Source organism: Henckelia pumila, chromosome 2 (genome assembly GCF_033568475.1).
Source record: "Henckelia pumila isolate YLH828 chromosome 2, ASM3356847v2, whole genome shotgun sequence".
Classification (NCBI taxonomy): Eukaryota; Viridiplantae; Streptophyta; class Magnoliopsida; order Lamiales; family Gesneriaceae; genus Henckelia; species Henckelia pumila.
Window position 1 is genome coordinate 194,059,925 of NC_133121.1, and position 14,169 is coordinate 194,074,093.

The following is a 14,169-nucleotide window of genomic DNA, read 5'->3' on the forward strand; positions in this document are numbered from 1 at the left end:
GATATTGGTGGTCACTACATGAAGTCATATCATATACATTCTTGTACTAGTTACAATGAAGTTGAAAACTTGTTTCATACTAAAGAGCACAATCCATAAAGAATTCTAATAATTTCAAAGAATTTGATCACATGTTTCATACTTATGTAAACATATCATATGCATGAATGTGCTGGAATCACAATCATATATACTCGATTTACTCTCATATGTACTCAATATGAAGCTCAATTGTACCTATTATTCATGCATCTGTACCTCATAGGCTTATGATGCGTACTTGAAAAATTAAATTATCTACAACCGGTCAAACATTACTGAGTGTGCCTGGTTTCCAAGGATCTGTACTTGTATAAGTTCTCAAGTGTACCAAATAGGCATGTATTTGTACCTCGTAAATTTATTATGTGTACTTGTGAAATGGAATTATTTGCATTCATCAAATATTTACATACATTTATGTGTTCTCGATTTACTATCGTATGTACTCAATATGAAGCTCAATTGTACCTATTATTCATGCATCTGTACCTCGTAGGTTTATGATGCGTACTTGGGAAATTAAAATTTTCCAACGGTCAAACTTTACGGTGTGTACCTGGTTTCCCAGGATTTTTACCTGTAGAAGAGCTCAAGAGTATGCATTTGTACCTCGTAAATTTATTATGTGTACTTGTGAAATGGAATTATTTACATACATTTATGTGTTCTCGATTTACTCTCCTAGGTACTCAATATAAAGCTCAATTGTACCTATTATTCATATATCTGTACCTCGTAGGCTTATAATGCGTACTTGGAAAATTAAAATTTTCCAACGGTCAAACATTACTGAATGTGCCTGGTTTCTCAGGATCTGTACCTGTAGAAGAGCTCAAGTGTGCCCAATAGGCATGCATTTGTACCTCGTAAATTTATTACGATCAAGTTTACCTATTATGTATGCATTTGTACCTAATATATCATATGTACCTGCACTATATAGAGTTTGTACTCGTATATTCAAACTACTACATGGAATACTACAAGCATTAATATTTTTATTCCATTATATGGAATGAAAATTTCGAAATGTGAAATTGGCATATGGCTGTCACCGTCAAAATGAAACCAAAATCAAAATGTGCATATGCATGCCACCATAAAAACGTGCATATGGTTGTCACCATCAAACATTCACACAACTAATAATTATTTCAGTAATTCATTCGCATTGGATAATATAGAGGCTGCAACACGGGCTCGATAAATACTCATTGTGACATCCTTTTGATACTCCAACATTATATTTGTGTCACGTGCCAAGCACTCGACCCACATGCATGTATAGACGCCGCATTCAAGTGTGTCACCTTGATCACGACACGCTACTCTCACCAATGACTCGCTGTCCACAACAAAACCTGATTGGGAGCGGATGCATCCAACCAAAAATGTAGCCTGCAAAAGCTATATTTTTTTAAAAACTAATTCTCAATATCAAATATAAAATGTAAAATGGTCATAGTGTTTACTCACATAAACGGTGGCAGTTCCATTTGCATTTGGGTCACGCATTGAGTTCCAAATTCTAAATGCACCGTCGGAAGTTCTATAAACAAGTAGAAACCAATGCCACTTTTGATTCAGATGGAAAATTATATATTTACATCTTCTAAATAGTTCCTCATACAACATTTGAAGTCTTCCCCTCGTGTAAACTGTCAGACTGACAACAAAGGCGGCATAATCATCATCGCTACGCAACTTACATCTACTGCCTCTTTTCTTCAACTGAGAAAATACTTCCCTCTAACAAACCACACAAATCAAAGCCTCATATTTGTGTCCATGCAAAACATGACCAAAATAATATCAAAAATATTTGGATTGCTACGAACCTGAACCGTTGTGTCCATGCAAAATATCTCAGACCCATTTTCCTTACTCTTTTTTTGCATAATCCGCATATAAACATTAATGATTTCGAAATCAACAGGTTTACCAATCATAAATTCACAAAACTTTTTTCCTTCTAAAAATATTGCGTCTTCCTCCCAAATGATGACACTGTATATAAGAATGTACATGTATTTTTTTATTAAAACATGAAAATATATACATCTATATATATTAGAAACAAAAATCAAAATTATTAAATAAAGAACGTACTTCAAAGCCTCCCTAGAAATATAGTTTGCCAATAAATTTTTCTCTTCCTCAGTTGCTTCTTCATGGCCACAATAATCGAGTCTATCTTTGTATCTTAGTAGATCATCCTCTGCTGGACTATTGCTATTATCATCAATACATTCAATTATGTTATCCTACACAAAAACACAATTGAAAAAAACATAAATGAAATGGTTAGTATATATATACAGTAGAACATAAACTATGATAAATTTATAGTCATACCAGCTTTTTGCACTTCCTCTTAGGTCTGGGCGTCGAACTAGGCGGTGTCACAAACATCGGTGCTTTTCTTTTCTTCTTGTGATCAACCCTTGTCCTCACCGTATCCACAATTGAAGATTGAATAGCTGGAATTTCCTCAACTCCTACCCCAAGAGTGTTTCCTTTGACCGCATCAAAGGTGGAGTTAGAACTCACAACTTTGCTATTATCACCACTTTCATGATCATATTCAGATACTGCCACATCATCTTTTTCCTTGACCGCATCAGAGGTAGCACCACAACTCACACCTTTGCTATCATCACCTATTTTAGAACCATTTTCAAATTCCACACCATTGTACGCTCCAACCTCATTAGAAACATAGCTCAAACCTTTGCTATTGTCACCCATCTCAGAAACATTCTCACAGCCTACCATTTCATTTTTTTTCAGGAGTACCAGCACAATTCACACCTTTGTTCAAATCAGAGATGCCAGAATCATTATTTTTTTTATCACTTCTTACGTCATCATTGTTTTCTTTTTGAATATCAGTAACAACATTCAGCAACAAGGCATTAATCTGACTCGAATCACATGATACATTTTTTGAATCAGTACCTACACCCTCATTAATTTCTTTCTCCATTTCATACAAATTAACCTGCAAGTACAACCTGTAATAAGTTCCAAGATGAACAAATAATCATTCCAAAATTAATTTAAAATAAATTATCTCATATCATTTCATTTTATTTCATTACATTTCTTCTTTCAAAAATATCTGAAACAATATCATTAAGCACAAACTATGAAAAACTAAATCAACCTCGTCCTCATCTTTCTCAGTAGTCTCGTACTCCTCGATCACAACTCCATACTCATTTTTACTCTTCAATTGAAAATCTGATCCAAACTCGTGAACTTCTTTATCAACAAGCATTTTTTGCTCATCGCAATTCCTGAATTCAACACATAACCTCTTCTTTATCTCGTCCACTTCTTTTCTCACAATGTAATCCACCCTTATTGAATTAATGTTAACTTTTGTCGGCTCCAAAAACTTTTTTCCTCATCAAATGGATATATCGAAAGAATCTGTATCATGAAAATACAAAAAAATAGTGTCAATTCAAACAAGATTTAAAATGACATAACCATATTGCATCCTTAACAATTACCTTCGTTGAATCTATAGATTTCAACAATGATTCGGCTTTAGCAGTCTTCAAAGGAATCTTACTGTCACCCCACCGAAACAACCGAGGGAACATTTTTAAACTACGAGGAACAACCAATGAAGGAATCCTTTCATACACCCAAGCCTAAAAATAAATCAGTAGTATTTAATAGATCGAAAACATAAGACAATATAAACTAAACAGGAACAATACGTACCATCAACCCAACAGTGCATCCATCTAAATAACTTTTACTTTAGATGTTGCGCATTGATCGACAAAGATATAGAAATGCAGCATCGCCCCAAGCATAGTCAAAAAATGTGGTCAAGTCATCGAGATAAGAGAATATAAAATTAGGGGTATAATAATTTTTCGTAGAAAATATTACACAATTGAATATGAACAAGATTTAAAGTCTGACAAAATCATCAATCTCTGACTCACTGTCACTACATGCAAGAGAAATAAGTTTTTCATGGATTTCGGCTCGCTTTGCTCTGCCCAGATGTCCTCCAAATTGCCGAGCAAGAAATGTAGAATCCATTTTTAGATCCAAATCCACTTGTTGGCCAAAATTTTGCAAACCAAGAATACCTGAAAACTCTCTTGGAGTGAAAAAAATCTTAATATCATCACCCACAATCAAAGAGCATGAATTAACCTCAAATCTATTCAAGATGAAATCAATCCTACGGCTGCTGGTTGCGAGTTTGGGCATGTCCATCCAATTACCAAGAGGAGTATCTGTTATCCTAATCCTCTGTTCTTCCCCTATTTTTGGTTTTAATTCTGTCATCACATCTTTAAACATAATAGGAGAGCATTGACTACAATATTCTTTAACACTTTCTTTCTTCGCAAAATCATCAATTTTTTTTTCCTTCAATAACAGTTCCTAAATAAATAGAAACAACAATAAGACACAAAACTTACAAATTTATACATAATCAGTAAACCAGAAATCAAAAAATCAATGTCAGTATCATAAATATTTTCAACAAAAGTAATCATTCACTTTAAATTTATGAATTCTCATATCATCAGAACCGTAGAAAAAATATAATAGAAACGAACGAATAACTATATGACCAAAAACATAACCCTAGAATTTTTTGGGGATAAAAGTGTTAACAAATGAGATGAGAAAAAAATACTTAAACACACTTAAATAACAAGAATAATTCAAAAATTTTGTGAAACTAATACGGATTAACAACGACATTGCCAAGAACGTAACCCTAGAATTTGGGGATAAAATGGTTAACAAATGAGATGAGAAAAAAAGATTCAAAAACACACAAATAACAATGACTAATTCCAAATATTCCTGAAACGAGTACGGATTGACAGAAAATTTTTGAGATGCAAACCTTTTTTTTGATTTACGATCGACAGGAATATTTGTCGTAATCTCCTGCTTTTCAAATCTCAATTTTTTCTTAACCTTCTTGGGTTAAGAAAAATTCTTCATGGTGAAACTTTCTGAAAAAATGCTGGAAGATGACGAGAATGAACTCAAGGAGAGGGTGACGGTGAGAAGAAGGGCCGAGAAGGAAATAGAGATCCGGTAAATGAGGAAATCGAGTTTATTATTATTTATGTATGTATTCATAAGATATATACCATTTAAAAATAATATAATTTATGTGTATATTGTATTTGGGGAGTTTGAAATAATAAAATAATAAATAAGGTAGTGGAAAGTGATTTTTACTGCCATAAGAACTGTCCACAAACATGAGTTTGAGTTTGGGTATTTAAGGGGAATTTACCGGTTATGATGTAGGATCATCAAAATAAATATTTAAATAATTTAATTTTTGATGAAAGTATCTTATCTATATTTAGGTTGTTTACGAGTGAAAAATATTATTATTATTAATTTTTTTTTGAAGGTTTATCATCATCATCATCATATTATTATTATTAAATTCTTGCCCAACTGACTTGTAAAAAAAAATAAAAAATTCTTGCCCTATTGAAACATTCATATTTTCCCTTTTTTTTTTTTAAAAAAAAAAAAAACAATCATATAATAGCAATATTTTGACATAAAAAACTTATTTAATATTATATTAATATTATATATATATATATATAAAAATTAATTTAGCTGGGAGGATTAGTGCATCATCCCAACACTGACACCACTAGACTACACAAAGATTGACGGTTCAAACTCTTGGAACTGCAAAACCCAGCTCAGCGCACGCCATTCGTGGGAGCAAATCTCCATTATTCCGACCTAACAAATTTGATTTCACACAAGAATCAAAGTATTTGATTCGATTCCATTTATGCTCTGTTCAAATTGTTGCAAATTCAGCTCAACTTTATATAAATTAATCCAACGTGAGAGTAGCGAGCGAGCGCATCCGCATAAAACCGCAAGATTTTCAAGAAACCCTTTTTTAAGCCGTGAACAATTGCGTGGTGTGACCAAAAGCGAAGATGGCCCGTGATATTCCATGCTGTGAGACTATGTTCTTCGTCTACCTGGTAGTTATCATAGGGCTGGTGTTGTTTGCTGGGTTGATGGCTGGTTTAACTCTTGGATTGATGTCTCTTGGTCTTGTGGACCTGGAAGTTCTCAGCACATCTGGGCGGACAGATGATCGTATCAATGCTTGTACTGTGAACCCTCTTTTTCTCTTGATTATGTGTGTTTTGGTGTTTTATTGAGTTATTTTGGCTGGTTGTGGAGCTATGGGCTTGAGTTCCTTGAGATTTTGTGAATATTATTATTGGATGATTTTGTTAGTAAAGTATGATAGCGGGTGGCTTTGATTCAAGTCAGGAAGTTAAACATTTGGGTTTGCTGTTTCTGGCCCTTGGTATTTGGAGAAGTATATTAGATGTTACCTGTTCCTTCAGATTTTGTGAAACTTATTAATGGATATATTCTTTTTCGACAGCAAAAATTCTCCCGGTGGTGAAAAATCAACATCTTTTGCTTTGCACACTCTTGATTGGCAACTCGTTAGCAATGGAGGTCTGTCGAACATCATTTACCTGGAAACGTTGGAATTATAGTTGCCTTTCGTATCCTGTGCACGGACTAGTATATATAACCATGTGATTTGTTTTCATATGCAGTCACTTCCCATATTCTTGGATAGGCTTGTGCCTCCGTGGGCAGCAATTCTAGTATCTGTCACGCTCATCCTAATGTTCGGTGAGGTTGTTAATCTACATCTATGTAGAATATACATTAATACGGTGCTTGTTATATTTTTTCTTGTCCTGTAACTGGTGTCTGTCATTGCTTGTTCAGATATTGCCTCAAGCAATATGTACTCGCTATGGATTGACTGTAGGTGCAACGATGGCACCTTTTGTTCGGCTTCTTCTTTGGCTTTTCTTTCCTGTTTCTTATCCTATTAGTAAGGTAAATAATGTCCTGTAGCCATTAGTTTATTCTAAATTCTGGATACCATTTTTCTTATCCCAATGACGCATATTCTTCCTTTTCTCCACCACTTAGACAATGCTTCAGAAATAAAGTAACTATATTATGTCTCTCTAATTGTTGAGCTCTCTTGCTTGTAGTTTCTGGATTGGATGTTGGGCAAGGGACACGCTGCTTTATTGCGTCGAGCTGAGCTGAAAACTTTCGTTGATTTTCATGGCAATGAGGTCTTCTATTTTAGAGTTTCTGCACTTTATTTCATACAGAACCACAAGTCAGAGTTCTTGAGCTGCTATCTGTCTCATTTTCACGAAATATTTTTGACCCTTGAGGTCGATTTTATCATCTGTCATATTTTGAGGCTTCATATGAAATAAGAATATTTGATAGGCTGGTAAAGGTGGAGATTTGACACATGATGAAACTACCATAATCGCTGGGGCGCTAGAAATGACCGAGAAAACTGCGAAAGATGCTATGACCCCAATAGAGAAGGCATTTTCCCTGGATTTGGACGGAACTCTAAATTTGTGGGTTTCAGTTGCTGCTAAATCTAATTATATGCCTACTGAATTTACTTGCATGTTCATATCCCTTATTCTCTCGGGGTATAATCCTCGCGCAGGGAAACATTGAATGCTATAATGACGATGGGCCACAGCAGAGTTCCGGTCTATTACAGAAATCCAAAGAATATTATTGGACTCATACTGGTAAGTCATTTATATAGTTTGCAAAATCAAAATATTGGCATTCTTCATATCACATTTTTTTGTAAAATCGATTGGGAAATTTGTAATTGAAACCTTTTCTTTTATGTGCTCATAATGGCAAGTAATATCTGGTTTTTTAACAGAACCTAATATCATCATCTTTTCCATGTGCAGGTTAAAAATCTATTAGCGGTTGACCCAGATGAATCAGTTCCTTTAAGAAAAATGTTGATTAGAAATATTCCTCGGTGAGGATAAACTTCATTATCTATCCTTGTTGCCCCTAACTTTTAACATAAAAAAGAATCTTGATGTTTAGTGTTGCTGAAATGGCTGCAAGTGTGATGGTTTATTGGATATCAAGTTGAAGAGTGCCTTTTCTAGTGCCTGTTCTGTGATATATTTTATCGACCAATTGTTATCCTGCCTTTGTATTTTCGATCTTCTTCCATTAAGTATACACATCTTCTATAGGTTCTTCCTCGGTTAATATTTGCACAGAAGCAACTTCCCTTCAATTTATTTATTTTTGAACCAATACATTTCACGTATGAAGTTAACAACGCCATGTTCTTTTGTTGTGTTGGGATTGTTCTGTGTTAGTTAAACCTCCTTGAAATTGTAATAAAATAACATTGTGGCTACGGAATTCATGAATATGTGAGCGTACTTATGTTTTTTTTTTATTTTGTCTTGATAACTGAGAAATGGAATGTCATTTAAGTGTTACATTTCGCACAAACTTTCCGGATGGAGGGTAATTAGTTTGTTTATCTTGTATAACTTTCAGGGTCTCCGAGAAAATGCCTCTCTATGACATTCTCAATGAATTTCAGAAGGGTCACAGCCACATTGCTGTTGTGTATAAGGATTTAAACGAAACAAAAGAAACGTTGCAGAAAACCAAAGGTGTGAACATTCTGAATCATCTTAATCTTGAAAACCATTTCCATTTCTATCTTTTTATTTTCATTGCATTTTCCCTTCATAAGTATACAAGGACAACCCAATATCTATATGCTTGTCTCCTTGCCTATTATTAGTCTGTATGCTCTTCAAGATATGGTGGGCCCTGATGCAGATAATGAGAACTTTGCCAATAATTCCACCTCCCATTATGCCGACACAACCTCAAAGGCCGTTGATGATGTGAGAAAGAAAAGCCCACCAGCAACTCCGGCATTCAAGAAGAAACACAGGGGATGTGCATTTTGTATTCTAGATTTAGAAAATTCTCCAATTCCAGAGTTTTCACCCAATCAAGAAGTTGTTGGTGTAATTACCATGGAGGATGTCATCGAGGAACTTCTTCAGGTACTCTTTTCTCATCTTTATAGTACTATTGCAAACATAGTTTTAACAGCTATCAAGGCTAAGCTTGAATGTATATACTAATTTTCTAGGAGGAGATACTGGATGAAACCGATGAATACGTCAATATACACAACAGGTAAACTTGTATCTACGTGAAAATCAATTCACCTCAAATACATTAGAAATCTTTCATGTTTAAAGTACGAGATTCTAATCAGCAAAAATTTGGAATTCAGAGATGTCATGCGTGTGATCTTCGGAAACTTGTTGACTTTTTCTTCTGTTGCAGGATAAAGATAAACATGAACGCATGAATAAGCGCCCATATGGGCTACAAACAAACTCCACTCCTATTTCTACTACGTCAGGTCCTCTTTGTTCATTCAGTGCTTGAGTAAGTCAACATAACACCAGCTTGCGCAACGGTACATATATTTTGTAAACAGACTGTGTTATTGATTGTTTTCTGGTTGCTGGTTATGTTTGCAGTTTGCATGAAATGTTGGTTCTGAACAACAGAGCTGATTTTCCATTATAGGTTAGGATTATTCAGTATCTATTATAATTCTTGCAAGTGTTTCATTTGAGTTCGAGTTTTGCTATTGGGATGCAAATGTGTATATTATACTAGACTTAACTTATTCATCAAGAATCTCTGTAGTCCAATGCAAGTTATGAATGTGGATTACAACTTAAGGGAAGTAAAAACAGGCGCCGAACCTCGCGACCCTTACTCCTTCATTTTTGAGAGCTGGGGCCAACTAGAGATGTTAAATAACCGAAACCGGATATGAAGAAAATTTTAAGGTTCGAATTAGGTATATTCGAGCTCGAGTTCAATGTTTGAAATTTTAATTTTTGACTTGAATTTGGTTAGAGTCAAGACACGTGTTTGAGTTCTGTTTGAAATATTTGGACATGATTGCGAACTACTTGAAAATAAAGGTTTGACTTATATTTATTTAGCGTATAATATAAATATGTTCATAAAATATTAAAGCTCACAAGCGGCTTGTAAACTATCAACAAAATACTTTAAGCTCGAGTTCGGCTTGAAAAAGAGTTTGAATATGTTCGTGTTCGGTTCGAATTCAATAATTTCGAATACAATTCGGCTTCGTGTCGGCCTGAGAAGCTCATGAAGTAAATTGATTTGTTTACACCTAAGGATGTAAACGGATTGTGTTCGCAATTTATTCGGAGTTCATCTCGGTAAAAAGCTTGTTCGTTAAGCTTATCGAGAAGATTCTGAGCTTGATTTCGAGCTCGACAAATTTAACGAGCTGAGTTTTAGTTTAAAAGCCCGTTTGGATTTTGTAGACATTTTTTAAAATAAATGCTTTTAAAAGCTATAATTTTTGGCTTTTAAAAAACCTTTAATTTTGACTTAAAAAAGTGCTTAAATCACTTTTTTGGTCAACCAAACACCTTGTTAACTGAAAAACACTTAAAAAAGTGCTTTTTTGGCCTGACTTTTGAAACCAAACGGGGCCTAAGGATATTCGGCTCGTGATGTGACATCTTTTATTTCTCATTCATGCTTATGAAAATGCTCATATATCGTGGGTGAATTAAAATTTATGCGAAAAATATTTTTTATTTATTTGTAAAGACAAAAACAATATGTTCGTGCTCGCAAGTGTAAAATACCTTGCATAACATTAAATTCATTCATTCAAATGACTCCAAAATCCAATGACTCAAAATTTGCATAAAATGTCATGGGACAAAATGATGCAAACATTCGATTAACACACGATTCTCATACGGGCACCCAAAACATGAAAATATAAAATATTTGTTCCTAAAATAACATGCTAAAACATGAATTATAAAACCATTAACTTTCATGGACATGCTCAATATAATGTTTTCGGACAGCCGTGTCATACAATCATATCTCGTCCTCGACTATTCAGCCTCACAACCATCATTTTAAATCAATAACTTCTTCATTTTAATCTGCATCATCCAAGAATAGTGAGTCTAAAAACTCAACAAACATATTTATATAATAACAAGTACATAATAAAATCATAAGACATGCGTAGGACACAATCATAACATAAAATAGTAACATCAGTTTTTTTGGGTGAAGAATTACATGCAAATATGGTAGCCATTAGAACACATTCATTGAGTTAATTGATATTGTAAATAGTTGTGTAACTTAGGTGTATCATTTGGCACAGCTCATATTAGCCAAAGCGAATATGCATCCGTCTCATACTAGCCGAAGACAATATGCACATCTTTCGTACTTGGTTTGGAAAGGCCCTCCTTGGAGCTCTTCTCGGGACACCAGTCCCGTACTGTCACCACAAGTACGCATAAACATCAAAATAACATTTTCATGCTCATCATATTATTATTATTCAATTCATTCTCATTCATATCATGCTCGTAAAACTCTCATGTTTGAAAAACATTCATCCTCTTTAGAAAGAAAGTAAACACGTCCATTAAATTTTCATTAAATATCATGCTTTATATGTAAAATAACTTTCATGGATAGAAATACTTATACCATCATGCATTACGTATATACGTAAGCCGTTCTTCATGTTTCTAACGATAACTTCATACATCAAGCATACAAGACAACAAACGGATCATCACATGCATTGTGTAGGACATACATGCATTAAAAAAATGTAAAAATATTGTCAAACCCATGCGACGGGCGTGCCCCTTTGCGTGGGTCACTTTTTAAAATTTTCTGGTAACCCACGCGGGGGGCACGCTTGCCCCTTTGCGTGGGTACTCCTTGCCCACGCGGGGTGGCACTCCCGTGTGCCTCTTGGAGTGGGTTGCCCAACAACATGCAAGATGGAAATTTCAGAAAAATACATTCTCCCATGCCTATTCAAATGCATAGCCACGCTTGCTCATCGACATCTAACAAGGAATAGACTTCAAAAACACATCATAAGACCATTCTAACGACTTACACCATGATTTTGATTCCAAAAACACATCAAACTCATTCCAACATAAAAAATAATTGATTTTTGACTGTTTTGAAACCCTTAATAAAATACATACATGCACACAAAACGTGATATCTCTCATGAAATAAACCTTGAATACACATCAAAGCATCACACTAACAACTTGCACCCATGAACATGATACCAAAAGACATCAAAACTTCAATTCATCATCGAAACAAATTTTTAATCATTTTAAAACTCTTACATCCAACCTTTTTAATGGAAAAGCCTATGGGCCGAAAGTTGGCCCATGAAGCTTAAAAATACAGGCTTTTAAAGTATTCCTTCCTAAACTAAAAAAAATTAAATATTATGCACCACTTTAAAATAAAATCTCCACATAAAATTCTTGACTTAAAATTTCTTAAACCTTGCTCATAGGTCATTCTCGTTTCCCTTCGTCACTGGAATTAAACAATACCTGAAAATATCAAAAACTAACTTTTTTCATAAAAATGCTCATGTCCTCGATTTTTTGTTCTGGACAACCCATTCCACGGGGTAGTGCTTAGGTTGGACGAACCAGGTGGTAGCGGTCGTTGAGCTGCAACGGTGTTGGGATTATTTTCGTATCAAGTTTCTGTTTATGGATTTTTAGTACTGTCATTAGATCGGGTTGTATAACATTTATTTCCGTGATTTCGGTGCCGGTTGTATTTTGTTGGTGGTTTTGTTGAATCATTTGAGTTTCAGCTAGATTTAATTTATTATTGTGCTTTAAGATATTTATTGCATAATAAATAATTTTAATTAGTAGGTGATTTCAGAGCGGGTCACTACGTAGTCAAAATCTCCCATCCCATCGGATAGACACAACTAAAATACGTCTAAGGTAACATAAGAAAAGTTGTACTTCTTGGAAAGTTGTGCAGAAATAAACGATTGTAGTGCTCCGATATCGATTAACACAAAGATAGGTATACCACAAAAAATAAAAGTACCTGCAATCTTATGCTCGCTCTCGGCCTTGGCATGATCATGGTTAAGAGAAAATACTTGTGCTGAAACTCTAGGATGCAGACTAGAACTAACATGTGGCGTTGGTGGATTCTATGGCTGGACAGAAGCCTCAGAACCATTCCCTGATCCTCCCAGACTCGAATAGTCCTTCTTCAAATGTCACATCTCACCACATAGGTAAAATATCCAAAAGCTCTACGATACTCCTCCGTCGAATGCTTCCACCTACAATGATCATAACTATAGTCTTTCTTCTTCTTTTCATAACGGAACACAACACCGGTACCAGAAGAAGAAGAAGAAGAATCCTGATTCTTAAATGAGTGAGAACGCAGACCCAGAGAACTCGTAGGTCGAGAAGATTGCAAAGCTTTTTCATGATTCACACTTATCTTCGCCTGAAAAAAATGGTTAACCAGACCCATATAATACGTCGGATCATCATAGACTATAACCCGATCAAATATCGTCTAGCATGGTCATACTTGGAGATAGAACTTTCATTGATGTGCGGACAAAATGGAAACATATCGATAAAATTCTGCTGATACTCATCGATCATCATACTTCTTTTTTTTTAGACTCAGCAACTCAATAGCTTCGCTTGAAGAAGAGCTGAAGGAAAATTCATATTTAGAAAGCTTTGCGGAAATCAGCACTGAATATTTGTCCCTGTACGAGGACCAACTGTGCGAACGCAAATCTCCACCACTTTCAAGCTCATCGCACTACCCGTCCCAGAATCACTAAGGAACCAAAACTTACACATGCAATTAAAGCTTAAATAACAGAATCAGAGAAAAACTGCGGAATCTTAAATCAAATACTAACCCAGCAGAATAAAACTGGTAAATAATTGAAACCCATAATAATACAACCCAATCAAAAATCTAATACAAAAGGGTCAAGCCTAACTAACACCGTTGGCACCAACTGAGTTCCCAACTCTCTGGTCGCCAACTACTCACTGGTTTCCGAACCTGGGAAACCTGCAACTGCCCCGTTAAATGGAGTGTTCAATAAAACACACGGAATTGCGAATAATGCTCAGTACGGAGATCTAAGTATACACATGCTATGAATGCAAATACAAATGCATATGAATGGGTACCGGGAACCTATCATAGATAGAACACTGCTCAGTCAAAGGCATCATGGTGTGTAGCACGCTGGGCCGTTGCATCAGGAGGTGGATCCCATACCATAAACCCGTGCAC

General features: G+C 35.0%; 1 protein-coding gene and 1 long non-coding RNA gene across 3 annotated transcripts; one reads left to right on the top strand and one right to left on the bottom strand.

Annotated features, from left to right (window-relative positions):
- Window positions 1-3,364: 3,364 nt before the first annotated feature.
- On the bottom strand, window positions 3,365-3,890 carry LOC140880428 (uncharacterized). The gene is made up of 3 exons (XR_012149656.1): window positions 3,778-3,890; window positions 3,561-3,704; window positions 3,365-3,477 (listed from the first exon to the last, which is right to left on the bottom strand). It is a non-coding gene; the product is annotated as an uncharacterized lncRNA (long non-coding RNA).
- Window positions 3,891-5,705: 1,815 nt separating this feature from the next.
- On the top strand, window positions 5,706-9,586 carry LOC140879351 (DUF21 domain-containing protein At1g47330). Of its 2 annotated transcripts, XR_012149396.1 has the most exons (13): window positions 5,706-6,192; window positions 6,479-6,555; window positions 6,660-6,743; window positions 6,838-6,951; window positions 7,113-7,199; window positions 7,363-7,502; window positions 7,598-7,685; window positions 7,860-7,933; window positions 8,476-8,594; window positions 8,767-8,999; window positions 9,089-9,135; window positions 9,289-9,393; window positions 9,489-9,586. XR_012149396.1 is itself a non-coding variant. In XM_073283031.1 (12 exons), the coding sequence occupies exons 1-12, from the start codon at window positions 6,015-6,017 to the stop codon at window positions 9,311-9,313; spliced, it is 1,266 nt and encodes a 421-aa protein (XP_073139132.1). In that variant the 5' UTR covers window positions 5,706-6,014; the 3' UTR covers window positions 9,314-9,586. The 2 variants fall into 2 exon arrangements, 1 of the variants encoding a protein (XP_073139132.1); XM_073283031.1 differs by having other exon boundaries at window positions 9,289-9,586.
- The last annotated feature ends 4,583 nt before the right edge of the window (window positions 9,587-14,169 follow it).

What these genes read in the sequence shown, in the direction of transcription:
- LOC140879351 (XM_073283031.1), top strand. Translation starts at nt 6,015, where the DNA reads ATGGCCCGTGATATTCCATGCTGTGAGACTATGTTCTTCGTCTACCTG. An exon ending in AGATGATCGTATCAATGCTT is followed by an intron (nt 6,193 to 6,478) that starts GTACTGTGAACC and finishes CTTTTTCGACAG; the next exon opens with CAAAAATTCTCCCGGTGGTG. An exon ending in TCATCCTAATGTTCGGTGAG is followed by an intron (nt 6,744 to 6,837) that starts GTTGTTAATCTA and finishes TTGCTTGTTCAG; the next exon opens with ATATTGCCTCAAGCAATATG.